The sequence below is a fragment of the Athene cunicularia genome (genome assembly GCF_003259725.1).
Source record: "Athene cunicularia isolate RWA chromosome 26 unlocalized genomic scaffold, athCun1 chr26_part2, whole genome shotgun sequence".
Classification (NCBI taxonomy): domain Eukaryota; kingdom Metazoa; phylum Chordata; class Aves; order Strigiformes; family Strigidae; genus Athene; species Athene cunicularia.
The window spans coordinates 1308000-1334764 of NW_020799137.1; the positions used below are offsets into that span (position 1 = coordinate 1308000).

A 26765-nucleotide genomic window follows, 5' to 3' on the forward strand; every position below is an offset into this window, starting at 1 on the left:
AGGGGGGAGGGACGGGACTGATAATGAGCCAGCAGTGTGGCCAGGGGGCCAAGAAGGCCAATGGCATCCTGGCTTGTGTCAGCACTGGTGTGGCCAGCAGGGACAGGGAAGGGATCTGAGCCCTGTGCTGGGCACTGGGGAGGCCGCCCCTTGCTGAGTGGGTTCAGTTTTGGGCCCCTCACCCCAAAAAGGCCATTGAGTCACTCGAGCGTGTCCAGAGAAGGGCAACGGAGCTGGGGCAGGGTCTGGAGCACAGGTCTGCTGGGGAGCAGCTGGGGGAACTGGGGGGGTTTAGTCTGGAGAAGAGGAGGCTGAGGGGAGACCTCCTGGCCCTCTGCAACTCCCTGCCAGGAGGGGGCAGAGAGGGGGGATGAGTCTCTGGAGCCAAGGCCCCAGCGCCAGGCCCCGAGGGAATGGCCTCAAGCTGCCCAGGGCAGGGTCAGGCTGGCTCTGAGGAAGGATTTCTGTGCAGAAGGAGCTGTTGGGCGTTGGAATGGGCTGCCCAGGGCAGGGGGGGAGTCCCCGGGATCCCTGAGGGGGTTGAAGAGTCGGGCTGAGCCAGCGCTGAGGGATCTGGGGGAGTTGGGAACAGTCACGGTGAGGGTCATGGTTGGGCTGGAGGAGCTTCAAGGGCTTTTCCAACCGAGATGATTCTGTGCTAAGACTAAAGAGAGTGTTCTGATGTTAAATTTTGGCGAGAGCTTTACTTATCCCCAGCTCTTCTGGCTTTGACTTATACCTGTCTTCTGCCATTGCTATGGCACAGCAGGAGAAACTGGGAACAAATTTGGAAGAAAAATTATATTTTAAAATGACATACCATACATAAGAGAAGTTGAAAAATGTTCATAATCATCTAAAGAATCTTGTCCCATTGCATTTCTCTTTAATGGCATTACCAATGTGCCTCACCAGTGTATTAGTTCATCAAGGAAAAGCTTTAAATACAGGAGAATGCACCGAGCATCATATTGGTAAAGTAAAATTTTCTGGGCAGAAAAAATATCAAAGAAAACATCCGCTCTCATGAACTTCCTCTAAGTCAGTCTGTATAGCACAATATACAACCCAGACACATTAATGGAATTAATCTTTATGCAGGATAACACTGAAATGCATGATTATGGATTGTGATCACAGTAAGTGTATTAAATAGGCTTCATTCTTGTCTCCCTGTACCTGGGTTTACAAAACACGGATATTTTAAGTTCTTCAAAACACCATTCAAGCCCGCTCTGTTTTGTAAATATTGTGTGTTCTCGCTAATTGTACTATTAAAATGAAATCACCAGATGCAACTGAACACTAACAAAAGCTAGATCTCTGTCTTGAAGGACTGAATTTCTATGTTTAATTCCATGAATTCTAAGGGAAGATCAAGGAACTGGAAAATTCCTTATGCAAACTAATTGTCTTAATGTTATAGCTGTTTCAGGGTTATAATTTGGGAGTCCTGATTTTGATATGATCTATTTCTCACCTATATTTTTGCTTTTAGTGGCATTTCATCTTCCACAGAGGCTTCCAGTTTAGCTTTTGTAATTGTGCTGTTTACCTTTTTGAAAAGATGGACTTAATAAACAACTGAAAGATCAGAAATAGCTTTAGTTAGTGTTTTGTGACCTGCCTGTCATAGCCAGACTGCATGTGTGGGAGCCCTAGGAGTCCTAGCAACTACCCTGGATCCCACTATTTTATTGCCCTCTCTTCCCGACGCAGCGCAGCGAAGCGTGGCGCTGTGCAGGCTGGAGACGTGCCTGTGAACTTTCTTTTTAAGCGAAGGAAGACGCCGAGTCCTTTACTTTCTGGACTCGGATTGCCTAATATGGTAAGGTATGTCTTCATGGCTGCGCTGTTTTGCTGAGATACAAGGGAAAGTTGTCTAGTAAAAGGGAACACAATAGGTGAACTGCTTGCTAGCTGATAAGAAAGTAAAATCTTTTAATCTAGGTAGTACTATATGGTACTATTCATCCTGTGCCTTGTTGCTACTAGCCCAGGGTCCCTTTTGGGGGACCAGGGATGCAAGTATTTTTCCCTGGTTTTACCCTTGAATATTTACTTCTAGCATAGATGCAGTGTGATGTGGGAGGGAAGCCATCTGGCCCATGTCCAAGGTAACATAGATGGTGCTCTGCTTCACTTGCATGATTATAGTTAAATTAGAGCATTTAATTATGTATAAAGTAAGGCTGTGAGAGATTGGCTGTTTAGTCCTGTTTATAAACAAAATGCTGTAACAGGTTGTGTATCATGTGAGGAGAGGAGACCTTTAATATGTGTACAACTAGCAATGTAAAGTTGAATCTAAAATAGCAGAAAATTGGTGCAAGAGCATGCATTAATGTTTTGCCATAGAGCTTTAAATATGGTATAGTTTTATTGTGTTTAGAGTGCCTTGGGTTCTTTGGGGTGGGAAGACACTACAGAAATTTAAATTCATTCTGCAAATATTTCTACAAAAAAATTTCACACCTGCACAGATTATTTGCCTCATGAGTTCTCCAGCCTAATACGCTTGTGTTGGTTTTTCTGAACTTTAATGTTTTGACGCGCATCAGACTTGTTGTCCACTGTCACTGTTGTGGCTGCTCAGTTCCTATTTACAGCTCTGGAAAAACATATTGTTTGTGCTTAAAGCCAAGCAATCCAAGTCTGCTCTGTCGACTACAGGGTTACAGCTAAATGTGTTCAGATTAATTCCTCTAATTCACCGAGCTGCTGAATTAGTAAGATGTAATGTGAAGCAGTGTCCATGATGGAGATGAGTAACACAAAACCAGCTAAAATCTGATCTTCAAGTCCCAGGAAGATGAAGCAAAATAGCAAGTCCTCCAGGAATGATTTACAAGGTCATAGACTCATAACTATTTAAGGTAACTTTATGCTTTAACTTCTTATTTAGTAAATTACTCTTGGAATTTCAGTGTAGTCTGAGGTGACTAATCGTTGTCAGTTGTCAGCAAGTGATTTCTCCTGAAGCAGTGGAACTGAGGTTAGCCATGCATTGGATACCCACCAGATACCTTGGCTTTTGCTGGCATTGCTGGGAGGCCTGTGCAGTCAGTTCAAATTATCCCATTTCACCCCATGGTCCTGTCCCTTTGCCTACATGGCAGCTATATCACAGGTGTCCCGCGATCCTTTTGCTTTCTTCCCAGAAAGGGCTGGGAACAGCGGGATGGATAGGGTGGCAGCAGGATCAGGGCCGTGTGTGTGCATCTCTCCGCCTCCAGTGCAGTGTGGGTTCAGCACAGCTGCTCCAGGAGACAGGACTGGCCAGTTGAGTGTGGCTGCTAGCCTAGACCCGTTGGCCTGAGGACCAGCATTGCTCCCTGGAACGTATCCCAAAGACAGGAAAAATATATCTATTGGTTTATGTCTAATTGTGTCTATAATTTGTGACTTTTTAAAGGTTAACAGCATTTGCTTGTGCTTGTACACATAACAGAGCATCATATTAATTTTTGTTGGAAACTGTCAAACTGTCTCATCATGACAAGCTCAAAATTGTGGAAAGGAAAAATATCTCTAACTGCTGAACTACTTATAGCTGGTTCTCTGCCCCTCTGGGAGGTGATGATCGTACTTTGTCAGTCATCCAGCAGGCTGCAGGGAAGATGTTTCTCCTGATGTAGTTGAAGACATCCTCCAGAAAAGTCTGATCTGCTGGATTAACATCGCTGCATACAGCAGTGGGTGTCTGGGTAGCCCTAACGGCTGCGTCCCATTGACACAGCTGTCAGCCTGCGCAGGGAATGGGGCAATTGTGCGTGGGCAATAGGAGGTGGCTTCGGCAGGTGCAGCTTGGCAGTCTGTCACACTTGCTGCTTCCCTTCTAGCCCTTTCTCACCTGTCTGCTGGTGAGTGCTGCTTTGTGGTGCTGTGGCAAAGCCCCCGTGAAGCTGATAGTCCTTAGTGTCTGGGTGTACCCTACAGTATGGTGCAGTCCCATGCTTAGGTAGTAAATGATTTTTCTCCCAGATACATCCAGAAGGAGCAAGGAGTAGAGGCTCTATTGTCAGATGGCTAAGAAAGAATTCAAGAGTAATCTAAATTTGTTTGGAAAACTGAAGTCAAATTCCCTGGCATAAAATATCCTTTGGAAACTACCACTGTAGGAAAAACTGTGTGTTCCAGTGATTCAAGTGTGGTGATGCTGTTTGTCCCCCTTGTCTTTAAAAGGTCACTTTTTGTTCTGAGTTTTTATCCTCCCACATGCTTCTTTTGAGAGAGAGCCTCATATTTGGAAAGTCATTGTTAGTTTTTTTGCTTTTGGATATGGAGTTTCCCCACTAGAAGTAATGTTATTTGGCAGAAACTACTTTATTATTTGGTGGGTCAAGATGGAGAATCTTTAAACTGCCGAAGTCCTTCCTGGCAGGAATTTCTCACCAGCCTTGGTTTAATTCACGCCTCGGCATGTTTTCGTTACTCATTACAGTAGGTACCTAGCACATAGCTAATGCTGGGTGCTGTTGTGGGTTGGTTTTATTTATTGAGAGAGATGCTGTTTTTCCATTGCTCCTAGATTTCATCCTTGGGAGTGAACGTAACCTCTGCACCACAATCTGCTGCTGTTGAAGGAAGGCCAGAAATAGGTTTGAAACATAGTTAGATAGCAATGTGTTGAAGTTATACATCTGTTTGGCCAGTGGCACTAGAATATTGGCTTGTGTCAGCCAGTTGCTTCCACAGATGAGCTAACAGAAAGGTTTAACAGCCGTGGAGTGGCTGGGACGGGTGGGAGGTACGCAGGTTCTGATGAGTTTAGATAAAGAGCAAAATGGATCATGACTCTGTTGTGAGTGCCTCGAGATTTCTGTTTCTCTATGTCATATTTTGGAAAGTCCCTTAGCCTGAAATAGCTATGTTTACATCTGGTTCCTATATTAGTGTTTGCTTTCTCAGTTTCCCTGACATGGCCTGTTAATATCTTTGCAAATTTCTGCTACATTCCTGCTTTGTAACTCAGCATGTTTGTGCTGCTTCATCCTTTGCAAGAAAGCTGGATGGGGAAAGAGGGAACCTGTCAGTAAACATTTGCAGAGTGCAACTGCTGAACGACTTTGGAAAATACTATGTTCTAACATTGCTTTATCCTAAATTGTAACTGGATGAAATCCCTTGATTTTTGGCATGAGCAATGCTCTGAACTGGACTTCTGAGTGGACAGTAGAGAGCATCTCTCCAGGTTTTATCAGGCTGCTTTTTTTGAACGAAACATGGTATTGAGTTTGGGGGGGAAAAAAGCCTGACTGTGAAAAGACAGAGCCAGGTTTTGGGTGAACATGAAGCAAATTATCTGTAGACATCAGTCTTCCCACTGCTGTGCAGACATCATGAGGATTATGGCATGAAAATACAAAGTGCTGGGGTCGCCCCAGGCCTCTGGGTTTGTAACCGTGGTTGCATTTACAGCTTTGAATGGAATCAAATCTGTGGTCTTGGATACATTTATTTTTGGCATTACTCCCTGTAATGGGAGTCTGCTGCTGCAGCGTTGTTTTATTGTTGCCCATTATGGCTACAATTGCCATCCATTTCTGTAACCTCTTACCATCATCCCTTCTGGAGATGATGAACTTGAGATAATGAAATCCTTCTCCTTCTTCTGCAATCTTCTCTTCAAATTCAGTTCTCAACTTCCGAGGTTAGGGAGGTCCCCAGAGGTGTTGGTGAACACCCCTGCTTCTCACCCCCTTAGAACTGCTGGATTTGAGTAGCACCTTGTCTGTGCTTCCAAAAACTCAGTTCTGCTCCACGGAACTACTGGAAGACTTTCCTCCTGCATGCATAGTTTGACACTTACAGGTACCAAAATGATGTTCCTGTGCTCAGAATGATGCTTTTTAAACTCTCTTCACTACTGCTTTTTATTTTCTATATTTATAAGAAAGCAAAAAGAAAAGAATTCTGAAGTTTTATATTTAAAATGTGCTATTCTCAACCTACGCTAAAATTATCTGCTTCTGCTGCTTAACGCTAAGCCAGGTATGCCTAATGGGTATAGCTTCCAGCCTTTTTATGTTAAATTTAGTGATGGGAATAAAAAGTGGGGGAAGCATGATGCTATATGTGCAATATAGACTGTCAGCTGCTGCGTGTGTGTTTGGGAGGAAAGGAAGATCCTTTCCTTCTGCTTCCTATCTGCGAGACATAGCGCCAGATCTGCTCATGGGAATCCTAGTCAGTGCACTGCAGATGAAAGCCTGTTCACTTCTACGGGTTGTATTCCATTTATGGCAAACTGCTGCAGTGCTTCACATCACGTTTACAACGCAGCTTATTGCCTGACCAATAATTTCTTCGCTACAGCCCTTCAGCCTTCTGTTGCTGAACATAACCTTTACTGCCTTTTTCAGTTCTAAATAAACACCGAGAAGCTATAATTGAACCTGTTAAAGCTTGCATATAATTTTAAAGTTATTTATTTACAGTGTTTTAAAGTGGTTTTTATATAGCGTGTATTTTCAATCAACTTTTCATTATCCAAAATAATAGTGGGTTGGGTATTAACAGTGAATACAGCTGAAGCTGCTTTGTTGTGTTGTCCCACATAACGGCTGTCCTATGGATTCTGACAATGTATCTGCAAACTGGATTATAGTCCATAGATAATAGTTAGCTGTACAAAAAAGGTTTATTATTACAACTTTTAAAGACTCACTTTTCCTCGCATCTCCTGCGTTAAGTAACGGTGCTGCTAATTCCAAATCAGTTCATTATGCACCGAAATGAACAGTTTCTGTATAGAATCAGCAGAATTTCTTTGCACGAAAAGTGATGAGTACAGTGAATAAAGATGTGAGAGCAGGAGGGTTAACAAGACTCAGCCTTTTATTTGCAGGTGAATTCCATTCCAACTTTTTTGGTAATACTCTAGAGAATTTTTACTACAGGATCCCACATAGAGGAAGTAACAACTGGTGTTCAGGTACCTGAAATGCAGTAACCAGCAGTCCTGTAACCTTTCATCTGACTGTGGAGGCCTGCATGTTTAAACAAAACTGTATTCCTGTCTTGTCAATCCCAATCTCAGATTGAGTACAGGCTTTTCCTTTGCAAATAACAATGCTTGTGTTTCATTTGGACATAGTGAAAGACAAGTAAGAAACTCTTTCAGGGACAAAGCGGTGATACCATTTAGTGTGTGTGAAGACTGTGTGTTATTTAGGGCTTAAATAATCACAAATATAGGAAATTCTGAGATGAAGGGAATCACAGGATTTATTAAACTTTACCCACAGTATAAATGTTATTACAAAGGGGAGGTTCAGTACTCTTACACTATGAATTTCAGTTTTGTATGTCAATCTAGTAACATAAAAGCAATAGGAAATCTAATCCTGACTGTTCTTTATAGCCTGCATCAATAGTTCAATAGTTAATGGGTATTTCATGAGTAAACTGAGTTTCTCTAGATTTTTTACAGAACTACTTTAGACCCAGAACAATTATTTTATGGGCATATAGTGGCTTTGTTGCCTGACTCTTAGAAACAACTGCTGGGGTAGTTTATTTTTGCTCTATTTCTCCAGAGAAATGGCATGAGAATAAATATGTCTTTAGAATTGATTGAAGTATTGCATAAAATATGAATTACAGATTTCAGTCTTTCCCTGGGCTGGAACATGACTCAACGCACAAACAGCACACTTTCCTCCTGCAGGTGAGAAATCCAGAAGTGAGGGCTGTGATTTTATTTTTGTTGTTGAATAGCAAACAGCTGAACTCCATGGAAAGGGGTACCAGTGGTATCTGGGGCTGTGTTAAGCAATTAGTGGGGGTTCTCTGCTTCTCAAAGAAAAGTGAGCAAAATGGTCTCAGCAATAGGTTCGAAGGAAAACATGAAGGGTGTTGCCTGCATCTCTCCCTTTGTGTGCTTGTCCCATTTGGTTGTAATTCACACCTTGTGTCCCTGCAGTACAGCCCCATTGTTCTTGCTTTGGTTTGCCCAGCGCAGGAGAGGGTCACAGTATGGGCTGTGCCACTGGTGAGACCCCATCCTCAGAGGCTGAGTGTTAGTCCCAGCATACCTGATTTAAACTGGTCTCTAGCACTGAGGCCAGCTGAGACAAGGAAGGCTCATCTGTGTTACCAAACCCTCTTACCCTCCCAGTTGGTGCGTCTGTGGGACAGTCCCCGTGAGCACCCAAACTGTGCATGGAAGAGTGTTGGTTGGCCAAGGACAAGACTATGCCAGAGACCTTCCGACAGCTCAGTGACCATCAGGGTTGTGTGCTGGTGGGCAGGGATGGTCCCTGGCTATGTTTCATTTTACAGATGTGGCCAAGGAGACCCTGTGGGAAGGTATGTGATGTGGAAAGCACCCTGGTGCTGTGTGGCCCCAGTTCATGCCTCCAGCTCAGCTCCTCCATCCGCTGAGCCTCATGTACCTGCAGACACCAGCATGCTCTCCAGTACGTGCCTGCTTGGGGAGATAGGAAGGTTTGGCTGCAAATGAAGTCAGCTGAATGGGAAGTAATTCAGTGATGTACATGAGTGTGTGATAAAGCTGGTGTGGAAAATGACAGCTAGAACTTTGAGGACATAGTTTGGGGATAATTTGTTCCAAAAATACCAACTACTCCCCCTCATCCTTCAAGTTTTATTAGAATTCTGATCTCCCAAGAGGGCTTCTCCTTTCCTTCTTGTCTGCACTCCCATAGAATGTGCTGTGGGCTCACACCATCCGAGAGCATCACTCTGCACCTCTGCCTTTCACTCCTAGTTGGTTTCCCATTTTTGTCTACTGGTTGGAAAGCTGCAGCACTGCTTAAATTTTTTATCAGTGTCACATTCTGTAGGTGAATATTTTCAACACAGGTAAAAGGGGTGTTTATTTTTTCCCTCAAGTATTTAGCTCAGGGCTTCATCTTCTTCCTGTACATAATTTTCTTGGATATGGCTACTCCTCTCTAAATAATTTTGTACCCAATTTTTAAACACAGGTGTCATTACCAAAGGAAGGGAGAGGATAGCCTCCAAATGGAAAAGGAAAGATATCTGAAAAAAGTGATTGTAGTCAAGACCATAGCTCTAAGTACAGGAAATATACTATTCCATATAAATATAGGAAATATACCATGCTATAGTACAGGTGTGCTGTTGTACTCAAAGATGAGAAGAAACTTTAAGGCGATTTTGCCCAGAAACATGCTACAGCATGAATCACAGAATCGTCAGAATCGTCTCGGTTGGAAAAGACCTTGAAGATCATCCAGTCCAACAATTAACCTAACATTGACCATTCCCAACTCCCCCAGATCCCTCAGCGCTGGCTCAGCCCGACTCTTCAACCCCTCCAGGGATCCCGGGGACTCCCCCCTGCCCTGGGCAGCCCATTCCAACGCCCAACAGCTCCTTCTGCACAGAAATCCTTCCTCAGAGCCAGCCTGACCCTGCCCTGGGCAGCTTGAGGCCATTCCCTCGGGGCCTGGCGCTGGCTCCTTGGCTCCAGAGACTCATCCCCCCTCTCTGCCCCCTCCTGGCAGGGAGTTGCAGAGGGCCAGGAGGTCTCCCCTCAGCCTCCTCTTCTCCGGACTAAACCCCCCCAGTTCCCCCAGCCTCTCCCCAGCAGACCTGTGCTCCAGACCCTGCCCCAGCTCCGTTGCCCTTCTCTGGCCACACTCGAGTCACTCAATGGCCTTTTTGGGGTGAGGGGCCCAACACTGAACCCACTCAGTGAGGGGCGGCCTCCCCAGTGCCGAGCCCAGGGCTCAGATCCCTTCCCTGTCCCTGCTGGCCACGCCAGTGCTGACACAAGCCAGGATGCCATTGGCCTTCTTGGCCCTCTGGGCACACTGCTGGCTCCTGTTCAGCCGGCTGGCAATCAACACCCCTAGGTCCCCCTCTGACTGTCAGATTAAGTAAACATCTGGTCAGTATCGGGGGTTTGTCCAGTGTTGTAAAAATGCTCGTGGAAGATGATTTTTTGCATGTCTTTCCAGTACTGTATAAATATTCCTTAGCAAAGTAAGCAGCACCACAGCTACAGCACAGACCAGTCTGCTGGTTCTTACTGAGCAATATCCTTAACAGACAGAAGCAGTCAGCTCTCAACCATGACCTTGAATATTAGAAACATCAGGATGTGAGGACAACAGTGCTGCAAAGGAAGAGTCGGGTTTCATTCCTACACAGGGGAAAACTTCAAAGTAAACTACAAAACGATGGGAAGAAACCCATAAATTAGGCACCTTTGTTGAAACAAAGATGAAACTCAGCGTGTTTTGCCATATTGCATCTCATTCTGCTATCTTTCTCCTGGCTAATAGGGATACTAATTCTCATGCCACCCCTTCTCTTTAAATGAGTTATTGTCCACTAAGGTGCATTTTGTCAATCTGTGAGGCATCTGCATTGGATGACTAATTAACTTTTAATTAGTAGGGAATAGCAAGCCCAGTTTTTGTTTTGGTTTGAGATTCAGGCTGTGAGTTCTGTACTGAAATGTTGATTTTGGAGCTTTCTCACCCCTCCTCAGCAGAAACGTGACCATGGAGGGATCTGGCAATGGTTCATTTAGGACTGAATGGGAGGGGAAGGAAAACCCTGCAATTTAGAGCTGTTTCACTCCACCTTGGTGACTAAGCTGGACTTTGTCATCCTTTTAATTGTGATTGAGACACTCCAGTCTGCTGGTGGCCACACGGGTTAGCCCAGTTTCACTTACAGTTTTGAAACCCCAGAAACTGAGACGTGCAAAAGGATCACCTGTGTGTGCAAGTGCTATAAATATGCATTTTAAATGTCTGAATTATTTTGTTGTCACTGAATGGCAGAGTCAGACTCCAGACTGTTGGGAGAGGTGGAGAGTGGGGGTGATGAGTGCAACAGATGGAGGCTGGAAAGATCAAGGTCCTGCCACAGTCTCCTTGAGCAGCGGGGTGCCTGTCACTACCTTCTTGTGTGTCTGGACTTAATTTCCATACCTTTAAAAGGGAATGCAGAAATATTGCCAGGCAGAATTAGACCTTTCCAAACATCCTTCCCCCCCTTCCTGCAGTCAGTGAATAATGAGTCCCCTCCTTCCTCATGATGAGGTATCGAGTAGAAACCTGATCTCGAAGTGACTTAGAGAAGGACAGTCTGGCAGCTCTGTTTCCCTCTCTCCATGGTCAGACAGTATCGCTGCATTGCCCCTGGATAGCGAAGATCCTGGATGCAGGAGAAATTCATGCAGCTTCTATTCCAAGAACCCTTTTCCAACAATGCGTCAGTAAAATTACATGGTTGCCAAGCAGTGTGCAAAAAAGGGGCAATATTTCAGATCAGTAGAAAGATGTATAAGTGTGGTAATACTCTTAAAATGTTTTTATATAGATATTCTTCTGCACTTGCTAGGAAATTGATGATAAAGCAGCCTGTGGAGCTGGAGCAGAACGTGCACTGCAGATAGGTTAACTCCAGGCACCCAGCGACTTGGTCAGCAGCTGGTAAGGGTGGATGTGAATGAGTCCACATGAGGACACATCCTTCGGTGTGGTACCAGTGCGTTAACACTGCCTTATTGGAACTGGTCCAGTGCAGATAACTGGGCTGATGCCTTTTCAGCAAAGAAAAACATAGATTTGCAACCTTACGGTTTCAAGACTGTGCTTAGTGTATGAGAGCTATTAAATCAGCACGCCCACTGTGTGTTTGAGGGCATTTTTCAAGTGAACATCCCGTGTGCTTATTTATATGGGACATGAGGGACATCCACTTGCCTTTGCAGCGAACAATCTTGCCATTTCTGAGACACTGCAGAGCGTGGCTTTCCAGTGAGCTCGCTTGTGCAGCAGCAGCACAGCTCAGCACAGAGCTAGCTAGAAGTTTGTCGAGAGGTACATGCTCTCCCCACCCTTTTTATTTTCTTCCAGGCTCCTCTCCCCTCCTCCTCAATCCCAAACACTCGTTTGAATGAGTGTACATTACACAAGCTCCGCGTCACCTTGCAGCTCAGAACAGGCTTATGAGCAAAGAACAAAAATCCTGTTGTGCTGCATAAGTGTGTCCTCCCTTTAATGGTATGAACTACTCTGTGTCCTTTAAAATATCTCCCTTTGTCACAGCCACAAAGCACGTACTGGAATTTAAGCTTTGCAAAGTGCCGTTGATTTGCCTCTGACCTCCCGCTTGCAGCCCACCAGGCCTTGGGAGCTTATAAGTTGTTTTCTTTCCTTCCCCCCCCTCCCTTCTTTTTCTTTTTTTCCCTTTTTTCCCCTACAAGTGGCAGCCCAAATCCCAAGCTGAAAGTGAATCGCTGCTGCTGGCTGCCCTCCAGCATTCCTCGCGGAGCGAGTCAGGATCTGGAATGTCAGAAGGCAGCGGCGGGAGGGACGGGAGAAGCCTGTGCGTGGGTAACGGCGCCCGGGAGGAGGAGGAGGAGGATGGAACAAAACACAACTTCATCTGGACTGCCCCTTTCCAAACCAGCGTTTGTTCCTGATTTATGCTTTCGCGTTTCACTTAAAGCATGCAGCTCTGCGCAGTGACGGCAGAGAGCTCACAGCAGTGCTCCGGAGTAAAACAGGTTTAGGTTTTCTTTTCTTTCTTTGGCAAAAGCTTCGTGTGTAGATAAACTGAGCCGGTTTTCCAGTTCTCTCTTGAGCTGGGAGGTTTTACCTCTTGCAGTTTTGGGGGGAGATCACTCTGGTCCTGTGGCATACGCTTTGGATGAGGGGAAATGTCCTTTTGTGGAGAAGTCGGGACGGGGCCCAGCTGGTGAGGCTGGCACGGAGCAACGCCCGGCGCTGGAGCACAGCAAGTCCTTGACACTTTCTCTTCTTCTTCTTGGACAAGAAACATTGTGGAGCCTCAGCTCTCCCTGCAGCAGATTAATGCCTAAAATTATACACCCTAAACAGCAGGGTTTAATTACCAGAGCTGTGAATAGTTTAATTAGTTTGTTCTGACCTTGGAAGAAGGACCTGCCCAGTGCTGTAGAGCGACAGGAGAGCAAGACTTGTATTGCTTCTCAAAGACACCCAACCCACGAGGCCATGTCATCCTTGTACACCAGGAGTAAAGAATATACTCGCAGCAGGAAGGCTCAGTCAGATTCTCCCCCGTCCTCTCCTTCCCCGATCGCAAAGACACTCAGAGTAAGCAGCTTTTTCCTTTCTGTATTACATGGAGCTGGGCACGTGCTCTGAGCAGAGACCAGTGGTGGTGGTTTGTTGTCTTACCCTTGGAGACCTGTGTCTGTGGTTTGCTTTGGAAAGAGGATGGTTTAAATGAAACTTGGGAAGTTGCCTCTGCAGCAACAGGTTTTAAGCAAGCTGCCAGAGCTCTTGCGTTGGGATTATTTGCATTAATGGCTGTAGGGAGTTGCTGTGATGGTAGTTCCACCACCCCCCCACCCCGATCCTGCTTTTCACAGAAACATCATTCTCCTGGTAGCGTATTGCTGGATGAAAACCTCACTCATGAAATGAAGCAAAACCTGACCAGCTTGTTAAACTGCACCCTTTCCATAAACGCTTTGATATTGCTGGTGAAATAAGGTTTGCTATCCAGCTTTCACCCTTGGGGCTGTGCTCACCTGTGGTATGGCTTAATAATTTCAACAACAACAAAAAATTAAGAAAACCACCTGTAGGAAGAGGCAATTCAAAGTAGTTAACTAGTTTTCCCTAAACCAGAGCCGGTGTACCCATCTACCAAAGTGTTTGAAAGTTGGGAATGTTTTGTAACAGTATTGCTAATAGTTGTGTGAAGGGCTGTCACTCTCCGAATCCATATCGTTATACGTTCGCTGTCAAGAAATATTATCATGCCAGAGTCAAAGCCTGGAGGAATTAGTTTTAAAAAGGCAGGCTAATTTTAGATGTAAGCATTAAATTAATCTGAGCACTGGTGTTTGCTCAAATCAGATATGCATTGTCTGCTCCTTGTGAAGTGACAGATCTTGGTCTGGAAAGTGCATTGCCTGAAATATGTAAAAAAGGGTTTTAACCCACTGCCGTGGTGTTAATGGAAGCAGTCCCTGACCTTGGGAACTGATGGCTTTCATGGCTGCTGGTTGCCCCCAGGCTGTTAACTGTTTAACCCAGGAGCAGGAGTCTGTGCTTTCTTCCTGTCTGGAGTTAGGGTATCTCTGAGGAGGTTTTAGATAATCTCAAACTATCCCCTGTGTGCTTAGATGGACTTTCTTCTCATCAGTTTTTACAGCTGTGCTTTCCCATTCCTCAGTAAATTGCCACAGTATTGATAAGCACTTAATAGCAGGTGGGGAACCTTTTAGATGTGCTCTTACTCATAGAATAAAGCTGAACATGTTTTAATTTCTTCCAAAACCCAGGTTTTTTAAGATCAGTCATGTTTGGCATACATAAACTGACTCATTTTCCACCCCTTATGCATCTAGGCATAGAAACAAGTGACAAACATCTCACAAGAGCTGTGACTGCTGTGTTCAGGTGCATGCCTGCCTGCTTTGATGCAAACTCACAAGGGGTGCTGTTTTTCTCGCAGTAGCCATGATGGCGTTGCAGGCTCTTGGGGGGCCCCATGAGTGTTGGAGAAAGTGGTGGGAGCTCTCAGGGAGGTACAGAAAGGTGCCAAGTGGGAATGGAAGGTCCTGGGGAAGAGCTTCCCTCAGCTTCTTGTGGCAGTGGGATTTGGGTGAAAGCAAACACGCAAGGATGGAAATCTTGATGGTTCTTGCAGTAGCAATGGTAACGCCAGCAGTGGCTCCAGAGCGGCGATGTGGGGGAGTCCAGACCAGGAGTGCAGCAGCATCAACTCACGAGTCAGGGCAGGAAGCAATCCTGGTGCTCTCTGGGTTATGGAAAATAGCTCACGCCTTAGAAGGCTAATTAGGGAAGGATTTACAGCAGGCTAAAACAAAGTATCCGAATTAACTCTTTCTCCAAGACAACGTAATTCTGCCGTGAGCAAGAGAAATAACGGAGTGGGGTTTTCTATGGATTTGTCCCATGTGTGTATTCCCCTCCACTCACTCCCCCATGCCCATGGTAACAGCAGGCCTTGCCGCAGGGTGCCACCAGCCTTAACAAAACAGGTAGGAATGTGATATCTTCGAGTCTTTTATCTTTCCATCCTGTCTGGATTGATACCAGCAGACCTGTGGACTCTAAACGTTCCCAGCTGAGCAGAGGTGCAAAAACATATACGCAGGCAGGGAGCCTCACGCATGGTACAGACGTGGAAAAAAACTCTGAGAGAACCAGACAAAGCCAAGAAGGTTTTACTTACGAAGGTATCAGTGCCAAACAGCTGCCTTCAAATGTCATTCTCAAGGCAGTTTCCTCTGGCATTCCCTGCTGCACTTGCCCTGCTGCTTGCAATGCTCCTCCTGAGGTGTTACGACAATACTGAATGTGTTTTTTTTCCAGCTTTAATTGATGGGATCCCCCCATATGCACAGCTGAGAAGGGCAGGCACTTTTCAGTGAACTCCTATGAGTCATAAGAAAGGCAATAGCCTTGAACAGGGCTGAGAGGAGAGGCAGGCAGAGGAGACTCTGGTGCAACCACCTCGATGTGCAAGGTCAGCACAGTCCTATTGCCCCTGAACCACTGCAAGCTGAAATATTTAATTTCTTGTGTCACAACAGAACATCCCAGAAATAGCTAAGTAAATCCTGTTAAATCACTCAGGGTAAACATTGCTAACTCTACCTTTTCAGTTGCTTTAATGAGGATGTTGCTAGAAAGTGGAAACTCAAATCCCATTGAAACCAATTGAGATTGTCCTGTTATTTGGCAAAAGCTTTTTTGTGGCAGTAGGTACCTTTTCATTGCACCATACTGTTTTAGCTTAAGATTTCTCTTTCTCATAAGAATATTATTCGCATAGTCAGTTCCAAGGGTGTGATAGGCAACTCATGGTATGAAACATCATAAATAGAGAAGCAAATAAATGGCAGGATTGGAACGACGAGGATGAAAGCAAGGACTGAATTTTATTTATTTATTTATTTATTCATTCTATTTATGTTGAGCCAGTTGGGTTTTTTCATAGGAAATACCCTGTATGTGTTTAGGCTCATCCATCTGTTCATTATGGTACTTCTTAACCCTTGTGCTTCTCCATGGGATATCAGTTAGATAGGAAAATGAAAGCTGAGGAACATACACGCTCCCAGCTTAGTGCGCAGATACTAATTGCAGCTCTTCAGTTGTTTACCACCTCTTTGTCAACCAACTTTCCTTTCTTTTACAGACTGCTCCTTCTTGTCTTGTCATCCGATATTTTTTGCTGTAGAAAAGACCATCAGAACTTAAACCCGTTGTCAGCGTGCATGTGTGCTGTTGGTTCAGTAGTGGCTGCATCCTTCTGACTGCCACCACTTGATGGTTGTTACTTGCTGCTTGAGAGGCTCCACATAGTTCTTGTTGTTTTGACCATATTCACAGTTTCACTACAAGGCTTTTTCCCTCTGGTGTTGGATCACTCCCTCATTAAGCCACGTTCACTGCTTATTACTTGAGCTTTCCAGCCAAATTTTTGACAGTAAGGCCTCAGCAATAAATTCTTAAGTATACTCAGTGGTCTGTACAGATTGATTTTATTCTGCCTTTCATTGGAGCGTCTGAAGGAGCTGCACTAAGTGGTATGTGGGATGCAAGAGCATCACCTTCTATGGGCCATGTGTTTTCACTGAGTCACTTAATAGTAATACTTGAGTGTAAAAAGCAACTGTTTCCAAATTGCCATGTCTGTTAGCCAGCCTCCAAATCAAGCCCGCAGTTGCTCTAAGCACTGATTACCATGGCAGCAAATGCTTCTAATCTGGGTGTGATTTTGATGTGGACATGTACGTGTAGAATCCAAAGCAAATCTTAAAGGACAAAAAGCTAATGCACAAAAATGTTTCTTTTGAGCTGCAGATGTTTGGCATGCAAATAAAACCAGCATGGTTTGGATATTAATACATAAATAATGGTATAAAACCTTAGAGGTCTGGTAATGTGACCAAACTAGACTACTTTTAATCAGAGAGAGATGTCCCGGAGTGCTGAGAGGTTGGTAGAAATGCCTGATCAGATTGCAGCCTTCGTAGGGTTTTGCATATAAATGTGTCTGACAGTCAGTTTTCATTCCGTGAGTGCTTTTGCAACAAGTTTTATCCTGTTTTGGATATTCATGGTAACAGGTTTATTCTCCCATTAGCTAGACCTGCATGAATCATTTGGCCTGCTGTGCTGCTGCTGCAAATGCGTTAGAGAATAAAGCCTGTTATGAAAACATTTCTCCAGAAAACTTTATCTTCCTGGGTTTCCATTTAGTGGCTTGGACTCATTCTAGTTGTGATAAAAACGGTGCCGCGTAAATTGAAATGGGGTCAAATAAGTTGTCTCACGACATTTTCTATCCAATTTTTGGATTGCTGACTAGTTACATGGTATTTGCAGAAATTATTACGTCCTTTCCCATCAGCCAACAAAAGATGTGGGATACTGAAACTTGAACTTTAGGGCAGTTAACCTGTCTGTGTTCTTCAGCACCTTGTTTTGTTTATCACTGGTTATTTCTCAAGTGTCATGTTCCTTAGATGGGTATCAGAGGAAATCTTTCTGGGTTGTTTGATCTCTGGGGCTTTTTTGTAGTTTCATCTGTAAATATCTGTATCTGGAAGCATACCGGGAACTTCTAGTCATTCTTAGGCCACCACCCGTTAGATGTTCCCTGCTGTGAGTCAGTAGCCAGTCTCCTCTCCTGTCACTGGCTACATGTGGATGTATAAATAAAATGGGTCAGGGCACGTGCTCTGACCCATGGGGTAAGTGGCTTGTGTGTCTGCAGCTAAACTTTCTTCTTCAGCTCGCTTCCCTTCTGAGGAACAGAGCGAATTGATCCGAGCCAAAGCCGTAGCAGAGATTCTGTTTAACTATTAAAGGGCCTGAATGGTCATGGATGATTGAGGAGGAAGCACATGATATAACACTACAACGTCGTTTAAAACTCCCGTTTTGGCCCTCTACCACCTGGTCAGTGCTGGGTGCCTTTGAAGAAGCTGGTTGAGCAGCCAGATCACAATCACGTGTGAGAGCTCAGCTTTTGCTCGGCTGGACGAGGAGGCCAGAAGGTCAGAGAACGTACTGGGGTTGCACTGAATCAGCCTGGACTGTAAAAGGAGTAAAGGGAGAAGGAGAAAGAAGAAATCTATAATTTGGGTCAGCTCATGGTACAGCCACAAAACCAAGCATGTTGGCACAACTGAGACGGGGAGGTGCTGTGGGATGGGAACAAGTGGCCACGGGAAATGATGGGGAGAGCAGCTGGAAACTCTGTAGGCAGGAAACCACTTCAGACTGCTGAACTGGAGACAGTGTTTACTGCAGTTGCAGGAGCCTGTTATAGTTTTGTTTTTCATAAAATGAATACAAAACCATAGAAAACAGGGCTAGAAGAGACTTGGAGCTCAATCCCTCCATTTTCCCAGGGCACCAGCAGCTGTACATGTGCTGTTCCTTACAGATGTGTCTTGTGCTTGCAGACTTGCACCAGTGGAGATGGTGCCTCATGCACTGGAGCTTCAACTGGTGGTCAAAGAAAAACAGGTGGACCTCAGAGAATTGTTAATTGTTGTTGGTTTGGGGTTTTTTACAATGAATTGCAAATTCTGTTGAATGATCCCTAATTGCTGAGGCGGTTGTTGCAGTTCAGTAGAAATAAGATCTTTGGAGCAGAGGTCTTCAAATAGGTAAGAGTAGCTCTAGGTTTGGATCACTGACTGGCAGCTGGTCTGGAGCTATTTTAGACTGAAACAAATAAGGGGGAGGGAGGGAGAAAGTGTAAACAGTTTTAATTCTAAAAGCACAAGATGCTTGGGGTGACGCAGATGGGTCAGCATACCTAAACCAGCTCCCGTTGCTTTTCCATGCAAGCCCTTCCTGTGGCTGTGCCGGGGATGCCAGCCGACTGCAGGCTGGAGGAGTGTTCACCAGATTTTGGAACATGCTTCATGCTGAAAAGTTGGCTGGTTGGCTTTAGGCAGCTTGAATCCTGGCTAGTAACCAAACAGGTATTTAAATACCTGATCGTAACACCTGAAAACATCCTGCTAGAGCGTTACCAGGGGCAAAGAAGATGTCATTGCCTGCAGACCTGTGGTGTTTAGGAGCAGAAGTCTTCTCTTCTTGTGTCACTTGGCCATTCAGCTTTTATTTCCTCATGTCTGGAGAGTTTTGTCTAAGATCAGATCGCTTTGCAAAATTCAATTTTTCGCCAATAAAATTTGATCCCTTCGAAAAGAATGAAAAAAATAAGAGCAACAAACCCGTGTTTCTGAATTGTGGCCTTTACTAAATTAAAATACAATCCAGCTTGACGTTTTACATGGCGAGTTTTATCCCCCAGAGACAGCAATAATAAACTGCAGCTGCTGCAAAGCCAGTGGGCCACGTGAGAGGCGCGGGGAACTGAGGCACAGGCGAGCGATCGCACAAACCAGTGTACAACTGCAGAGCTGTGTTTGGGATGGCAGCAGATGCAGTCATCAGTCCATTACAGCCATATGTATTTGTTTCTGATTAAATACGTGCTAGCCGTACTGAAAATGATGTGAACTGTTGCAGCCAGCTGCCAAAGCCACTATTTCATGTTGGAGAACCTTTTAATATTATGCTTCAGTAACAGCAGTTTTTATTAAGCAAAGTTTATTGATTTATAGTTTGTGAAAACATATTTTGCATCAGGCTTTTGGGAGTTGGAGGTTATATGGAGGTGGTTTGGCTACACTGGATTATTAATCATATCAATGGGATTTTGTAATCCTTGCTTTTGCACAAATGCAAACTTGAGTTGGAAGGCAGTGCTATTCATCACGTCAGCTGTAGCTAATGGGACGCTGTAGCTAACCACAGCTCTTGGGTCAGCAGAGCAGCTTTCTGAGGGAGGCAGTGACCTCAAAAAACTGTATCAAAAGCAGAGTTCAACTAGACCTCCTAATTATTCTGCACCCACTGGAAAACTAAACTTGGCCCCAACCATACCTGACTTGAAAGACAAATGTGGCTTGATGGAAGCACCGATCTGAGTTGTACCCGGTGGGGATGGGTCTGAGGTGTACCAGGCAGCCTTCCTCATAGCTTTTCCTCCTTCCAGCTCAGCTCTTGCTGTGCTGGCTCTGGGAAGACTTCTGCCTGCAGCAACACAACACACCGGAGAGGTTGTCCCTTTTACAGCTGCCCTGCATCGGTGCAGCCAAACACATAAACCTGCAGAGGTGTGGGAGCAGCAGAGCTGCGTATCTGCAGAAATGTGGTGGCTTATGCATGTAAGAGGGAAAGAACTGACCCCGAAAGCAGCTGGCTTTATTTTATGTTGAATTTCTAAAACAAACAGGATTCACCAGGAGGTTATTTGCCAACACAAGAATAAAATTCAAGAGGTTCCTAAAACTTTCCCTCTTGATCAAGAAAAGGGAAGACTGCAGGGCTGGAGCTGTGCTCCAGGATCTTATTAAATGGTGGTTATTTAATTGTAATTGTTGATCAGGATCTCTGAGACAAACACACCAAAATAAATTCCTTGAGAACTATCTTAAAATAGTGCACATTTTCCTGAGGTTGGCCAGTTGGAGATAAAGAAGCATAAAATGTTCTCAAAGCATCTATTTTTTTTCTTTTTTTTAACAATGTAAATAGACTTTTTCTGCCTTTCCTGGGTCAGATCCCAGCCGCAGAAGAATGCAATTGGAAGCAATTAGGCCAATTTCTGACTTGGCAAGAGCAGTGACCGATCCCCTTTTTGGCATTGCATTTCAGGGCTGCATTTTATCTAAACCTTCCAGGAGGAATTTGGTTTTAATTATACTTTACTGAACTCCTAACAGCTGTAAAAGTTTCTGAGTTGTTAAGGGAAGGCTCCTGCCCTCCACAGTCCAAGCGCAGTCCTAAAATCAAACCCATTTGGCATTGCTGGTGATGTGCAGCATTCCAGGCGATTAAATCCGTGGCCATTACCTAGCTGGGCCTTTTCCTTGGGACTGAGCAATGTCAGCGTGGTGAGAACCGGAGGGCCCAGAAGAAAGCAGTTTGCGCAGGCGGGGTCAGTCCAGTATGATGCTCTTCACTCTTTTTCTCCAGTCCCATCTCGGCTGTCCTGTGCTTTGCCAGCCCCCCTGAGTTGGATTATCTCTGACACTGTCTGGGAGGACTGGCAAAACCAGCTGAACCCCTCTGCTGTCCTCCGCCACGCCAGGCACCACCTGAATATGCTGCCTATCAGGAGATGGACAGGAGGAAAGATGTTGCGATCTCTCAGATCTGAGAGCTGAGGGTGCCTGCAAGTGCTCTGTACTTTTAAGTTTTCCTTTAAAAGTCATCCCCTTGGGTGTCTCGGTGCTCTTTAGCAGAGTGCCAGGGTCTCAGCTCAGTGCTGGCTGCCGTGCTGGTTTCTGAACCAGGACAGCTGCTTCCAGTGCCTCGCTTTTCCCTGGGGTCCTCCTCCCCCTGCCCCAAACCCTGCAGCAATATGACCCTGTTTAGATTGCAGGAAGGATAATTTCACAACCCGATGCTTCCCTAGCTGTTAATGTTTCTAGTCAAACTTTTCATCCCAAGGGAAATGAAGGAGTCTGGGCAAAACTGACAGTGCTGTTCCAAATTTGCCAGGGGAAGGAAAAAAAAACCCAGTGCATTTGTACAGTTGATACAGCAGTTTCTCAGCACCCTCTTCTTAACCTTAGCAGATTGCACAGTATTCATTCAAGAAAAAATCAGGAAGGGAAAGCTCTTTCTTGCTCCAGCTTAGTCAATAAGTACACGTTTGGTGCCTCGGCTCTTGTTTCCCTCTGTTTACCCTCAACTTCTCTTTTCAGAAATGGAGGAAGAGTTTTGTCCTTCACCTTCTGATGCTGACCTCAGAGTTTCCAGCTCTGGGATGGCGTCTTCGAGCAGATACAACCCTCTTCATTACTTACATATGCAGCGCAGCGAGCCAGCTCATGCTGCTGATGTTTAAATGAATATTTTGTGGTTGTCTTAAGAGAAGGGGCAGTGAGTGGAGGAGAGGCGGGTGCTGAGCTGATGGTGCAGGTGCAGCTGGAAGCATGTGGCAAGGATTTCCAAGGGTGCTGTGGCCAAACTCAAGGCAGGACTGAGCCAGAAATAAGCTATTTTCTACTGAAAATATGTCTCCAAGGTGATCTCCCAGTGGCCTCTGAAATGTCTTTGAGCAAGTAGCAGGGATGGCTGTGAAGCACCTAGTCCGGTGGTTGCATGTAAGGATCATGCTTCCCCTCTCAGATACCTCCTGCATGGCACAGCCACCTCCCAGGAGTATGAGATTTTAGTCATTTTAACTCAGTTTTATTGAGCTTCAGAGCCTCTCTTTGTGCTAAGAACTGCTGCTTTCCATGTCACCTCTTTCAGCTGGAGCCTTTTCTTGAAGCTGCAAAGCGGAACTTTCTGCTCTTTGAACTATCAGCACTAACACTGGCCTTTGTGCAAAATTCAGGAAAGTGTTGATTTAAAACAAAATAAATAAATCTTCCCTCCTTCCTTGAAGGTAGCAGCAAGTGGAAGAAGGATCCACTGATGAAAACTGTTCTGCAGCTTTCACAATGGCAGGGACACTTCCAGCAGCTGCTCTAACATCTCGTTTGGGTTCTGCTTTCCAGACCTCAGCCTTTATCCAGTTCCTCTCAAACTTAATCATCTTTGTCTCAAAAATGCCATTTTTAATTGAAACAACATGGAGAGTGGCACCCAAAAATTGCAGGGTGAGAGAAAGACGCTGGCTTTCCCAACAGCTGCAAACACAAAGATCTCCTGTAGTTCTGTGCTGTTTCTGCAAGACACTGGAGTCCTTTTATGGCAGAGATGTGCTTTAAATGAGCCTAAAGGGAGATAAAGTCACAGGAGGAGAAATCACTGAGCATTAAGAAATATCCAGATTTTGGCTGGAGAAGGCCTGGAGCTGCTGTGTGCTGGGGGTGGCCACAGGTCACTGCAGGATTGCTCTGCTCTGCTATTGGCAGCAGTGGCAGGAATGATGCGGGTCCTCCCGTCTCATCTAGTACTTTGCTTCTCTTCAGAGACAGAGGCAATTGCAATCTGAAACAATTCATCTCAGTATCCATCACAGGAAGGTTTTAGATACAATAAACCTGGTGGGATTTTTTCCCCTTTGCTGTTCCCAGCAGCTGTGTTTAAAGTGATTCCTTTCTTATGCCACCCTTCCTTTGCAGAAGCACACCCCTGCTTTCTCTGCCTATGGAAATTATTACTTTTCTTGGTTGGGGGGAAAAAAAAAAGGCAAAAATTATTTTTCCCTCCTGCTGCAAGTGCACAGGTTTCCACGTTGCCTTGCCCAGCCAGCCGCATGTGGACTTTCTCAGCACTGTTCAAATATAATAGCAGGTGTGTTTGTTGAAATAAATGCAAGCTTGATATCAAGTGGATTACTTGCCCAGCCGTTTGTCATTGTAAGAAAAGTCGTCACTGAAGGGGATTAGCATGAAGTGCACAAATAACTTTCAACAAGAGGGTTGTTAATCACTTCCTAATTCAGCTCTCCCGCTCAAACAGGAGAGGTTGGGTCACTGGACCAAAATTAAAAGGGAGCTGTCAGGCAGCTGTGAGAGTTTTAAGAGGCAAATATTGAAAGTTCCGCTAACAAAAGGCAGTGGAGACATCAGCCAGCATGTTTGCAGCTGAAAACAGGAAATCTTTCTAATGATAGACCCAGGCCCACTGCCAGCCATGTGGAAACTGCTTCCCAACTTGCTGGTTTTCAGCTTCTTATGGAGAGTGGCCCAAGCCTTGTCTGTTTGGGCAAGTGGGTAGATGTCCCTGTGGCAACAGCAGGCAGCTACCAGGCATTTGGCCCTGTGAGAGGCTTCCCAACAGCATCCAGCATCGCTTGTAGATGTGCAGTGGGGCTTAGCTATGGTGGAGAGCAGTCTGCCATCTCCTTTGGGTTGTTTCTCACCTGTATGATGCAAAGAAAGCTTTTTGTGCATGTAGAGGGGATGAGAGCAAATAAAATAACATGGGGCTGGACCCGCTGCATGGCCCAGGACCCATGCCAGCACCAGGATGGGCTCCTGGAGCTTTGATGACCATCCCTACAGTGTGGGGCTGGCACCCAGACCTGCTCGGGACCCCGGCTGGCACAGCTCAAGGGAGAATGTGCTAATTAATAGCAGCATTTACTTGTCCTTTTGAGCTTTGTATTTAGCAGCTTGAGCTGAATGTGCTATCTGTCTGCAAGGCTTCAAATGTGCCAGGTTTCTTCAGTTTGTTTCTTGTTTACTGGTCAAATTGCCACATCTCGCATCAGAGGGCTGTACAGAGGGATTACAGATTCCTTGGGGAAGCTCCTGTCTTGAATAAGGATTCAAGGTGAGGGTTGCATTAGGGCAGGATGAATAAAAATCATAGTAACTAGGTATACATAATACACAGCCAGGTCCCTGCATCCCGGCAAGCAGAGGGCAGCATCACAGGCAGGCTGGGCATAGTCCGTGCTGCTCTGGGACTTGCCCCTACAGTCCTCTGGCTTTGAGCAGAGAGATTGCAGGGTTGCTTGTCTACACTCCTTCTCCATTTAATATAAATTAATTCAGTTGCCCATGGTGTGTGTGCTCCCAGGATACCTGCCCAGTAATCAGAGATGTCCTCTGAGTACCAGGCAGGAGCAAATCTGCCACCCAGCAAGGTGTTTAGCACTAGATTGAGTGGTGTATGTAGGCAGTGCAAACTCCAGCACAAGCATGTCTGGACAGTAAAACCCTGACCCCTCGTCTTCTCTGTAATGTCCTGCTCCTTGTGTTGATTCTTGCGCTTATTAAAAAGGATCTAGGGAAATAATGGGTAGTGCCTGCAGGTGGTTTGTGCTCACTCGGAGAAATGATGCTGCTAATAAAACTAGCAGGGGAATATTGGGCTCAGTTTCTGGTTCAGGGCATTGAAAAAGAGTTCAGCTGCACCTTGAATTTGAGTGAACACCTGCCAAAGAGAAACCTTGCAGAGGAGGAGGTGGCAGGTCAGAGTGCTGTATCCTGAAGTACACCTATGCCATTACCATTTGATTTCTGCAACTGTGGGCTGTAGCAAAGGCAGTGTTGAGGGTGACACAGGGGTGATTTGAATGTTGATGGGGAAAAGAGAATCTAATACACGCTTCAACCAACATGCCCACCCTTTTGGCTGATGTAAGGTTCCTTTCCTTTCCTTTCCTTGTGCAGCTTCTGCTCTGTATCATCTTGCCACAGTGAAGCTTTTCTTCGTGGGGGAGGTACATGCCCATGGAGAAAAAGCACCCTTTGTGATTTCCTGAAGTTCAACATAAATACACAGCGAGCTCTGCATATCATGGGTCATTAATCCCTCTCACCCACATCACGCATAGGACAGGGATCAAAGTCAGGAAGAATAACTTGATTTTAAAAGGGAAACAACAGATTAGTTTTGGTTCAAAGGAATATGTTTCAATTCTGAAAACTAGGATTTGAAGAACAAGGTTCAGTAGTTTTGAGGTTAGCAAAAGAAATGAAATCTGAAATGCTTCAGAGAAGCTGAAGCAGTTGAAAAGATTCAGGCAGGGATCGGTGACTCCCACTTTGGGCATGGGAAATAATGATGTTTAGCTTGTGAGCTAGGTGCTGGCATCGGAGGTAGGGAATTGCTGCTGCATGGTAGCTCTACAGTTCTTGAACTGAACCTTTCATTCTCCTCATTATTAATTCCCTTTTTCTTTCTTTTTTTTTTTCCTTCAGCATGAAAGACTTTCCAGGTAAGAATTCTATTTTTGGGCGTTTTTTTCTATTTAATATTTATTGACAGCATATTTCTTTTATGGTTTTGGGGATTCCCTGTGCTTCAGATCAACAGCATAAACTGAAGCTGATACTGGCCATTTGGTTCTCACCTTAGCTCAAGTGTTGGGTCAGTTTGCTTTTACCCTTTGCTCCCCAAATGATTTAACAGCTACTTTGCAGAGAAGAAAACCCTCTGTGCCCTATTAAAAATGGACCCCATTCCCACCATGAAGATGAGAGGTCCCTGAGAAGTGACTGCCCCTTTGGGGTTTGGGCTGAGACCCCCTGGTTTTTTTTGCAGTTTTGAAGCAGTGGTGGCTGCATGGCCTTCAGCAGTGAAGCCCTGCGGCGGGGTGGAGGGTGCTCCCAGCCATCCCAGCGCCCGGCTGGGTCTGCCCTGGCCTCGAATCCCAACCGGTCGGGCTCATAGTGGCTGTCCCAAAGTAAGAGCGGCTCCACGGTGCTAGATCTTCATCGTGTTTTAGGTTGGAAGCAGCTACAAACCCTACCACCAGTGACTCCTCCTACAGCGATCGTGCCTCCAGCCGCTCCAGTGCCTACACCCGGAGAGAGAACCGGTTAGCTGCCCTCAGCAGCAGAGCAGAAGAGGAGAGTAACAGAGACTATAAAAAAGTAGGATTTAAAAAATGTGTTATTGTCACTGCACGCACTTTAGAAACTGCCTGTTGCTGCAGAAACCTGCACTGAGAGTCTTTGGAAAGAAAAAGAGAGCTTATTTTCATTTTCTCTGTTTCCATTGCTTTTGGAAATCACACCAGCCTTTTTCAAATGCACCAGCCCTTCTGAGGGTTGAAAAAAAGGACAAAGGGTGAAAGGATCCCTTGTGCAGTCATATATCTGGTGGAGGGGGACTGAGGAGTCAGGCTGGAGAAATGCTGGGAGGGATTTGAAAGGAGCAAGAAAAGATACTGTGGCTCAAGCACACACGACCCCACAGAATTATTTTTAAAGGTACAACATTCCAGAATTATTTTTTCTATAATCTCTGAAACTTTCAACATAATCCTTGAAAGGCAGT

The 26765-nt window shown here is 45.2% G+C and overlaps 1 protein-coding gene across 5 annotated transcripts in view; it reads left to right on the top strand.

Moving 5' to 3' along the window:
• The window catches only part of PPP1R12B (protein phosphatase 1 regulatory subunit 12B), a 119362-nt gene that overhangs the window by 75647 nt on the left and 16950 nt on the right, over nucleotides 1-26765 (top strand). For 3 of the 5 annotated variants that reach the window (XM_026864399.1, XM_026864400.1, XM_026864401.1), the window contains 2 exons: nucleotides 25685-25701; nucleotides 26212-26359. In XM_026864399.1, coding sequence (XP_026720200.1) covers nucleotides 25685-25701; nucleotides 26212-26359 — 165 coding nt within the window. Of the gene's footprint in view, nucleotides 1-12389; nucleotides 13092-25684; nucleotides 25702-26211; nucleotides 26360-26765 lie in introns of those variants that run through there. The other 2 variants (XM_026864404.1, XM_026864402.1) reach the window with 1 other exon arrangement.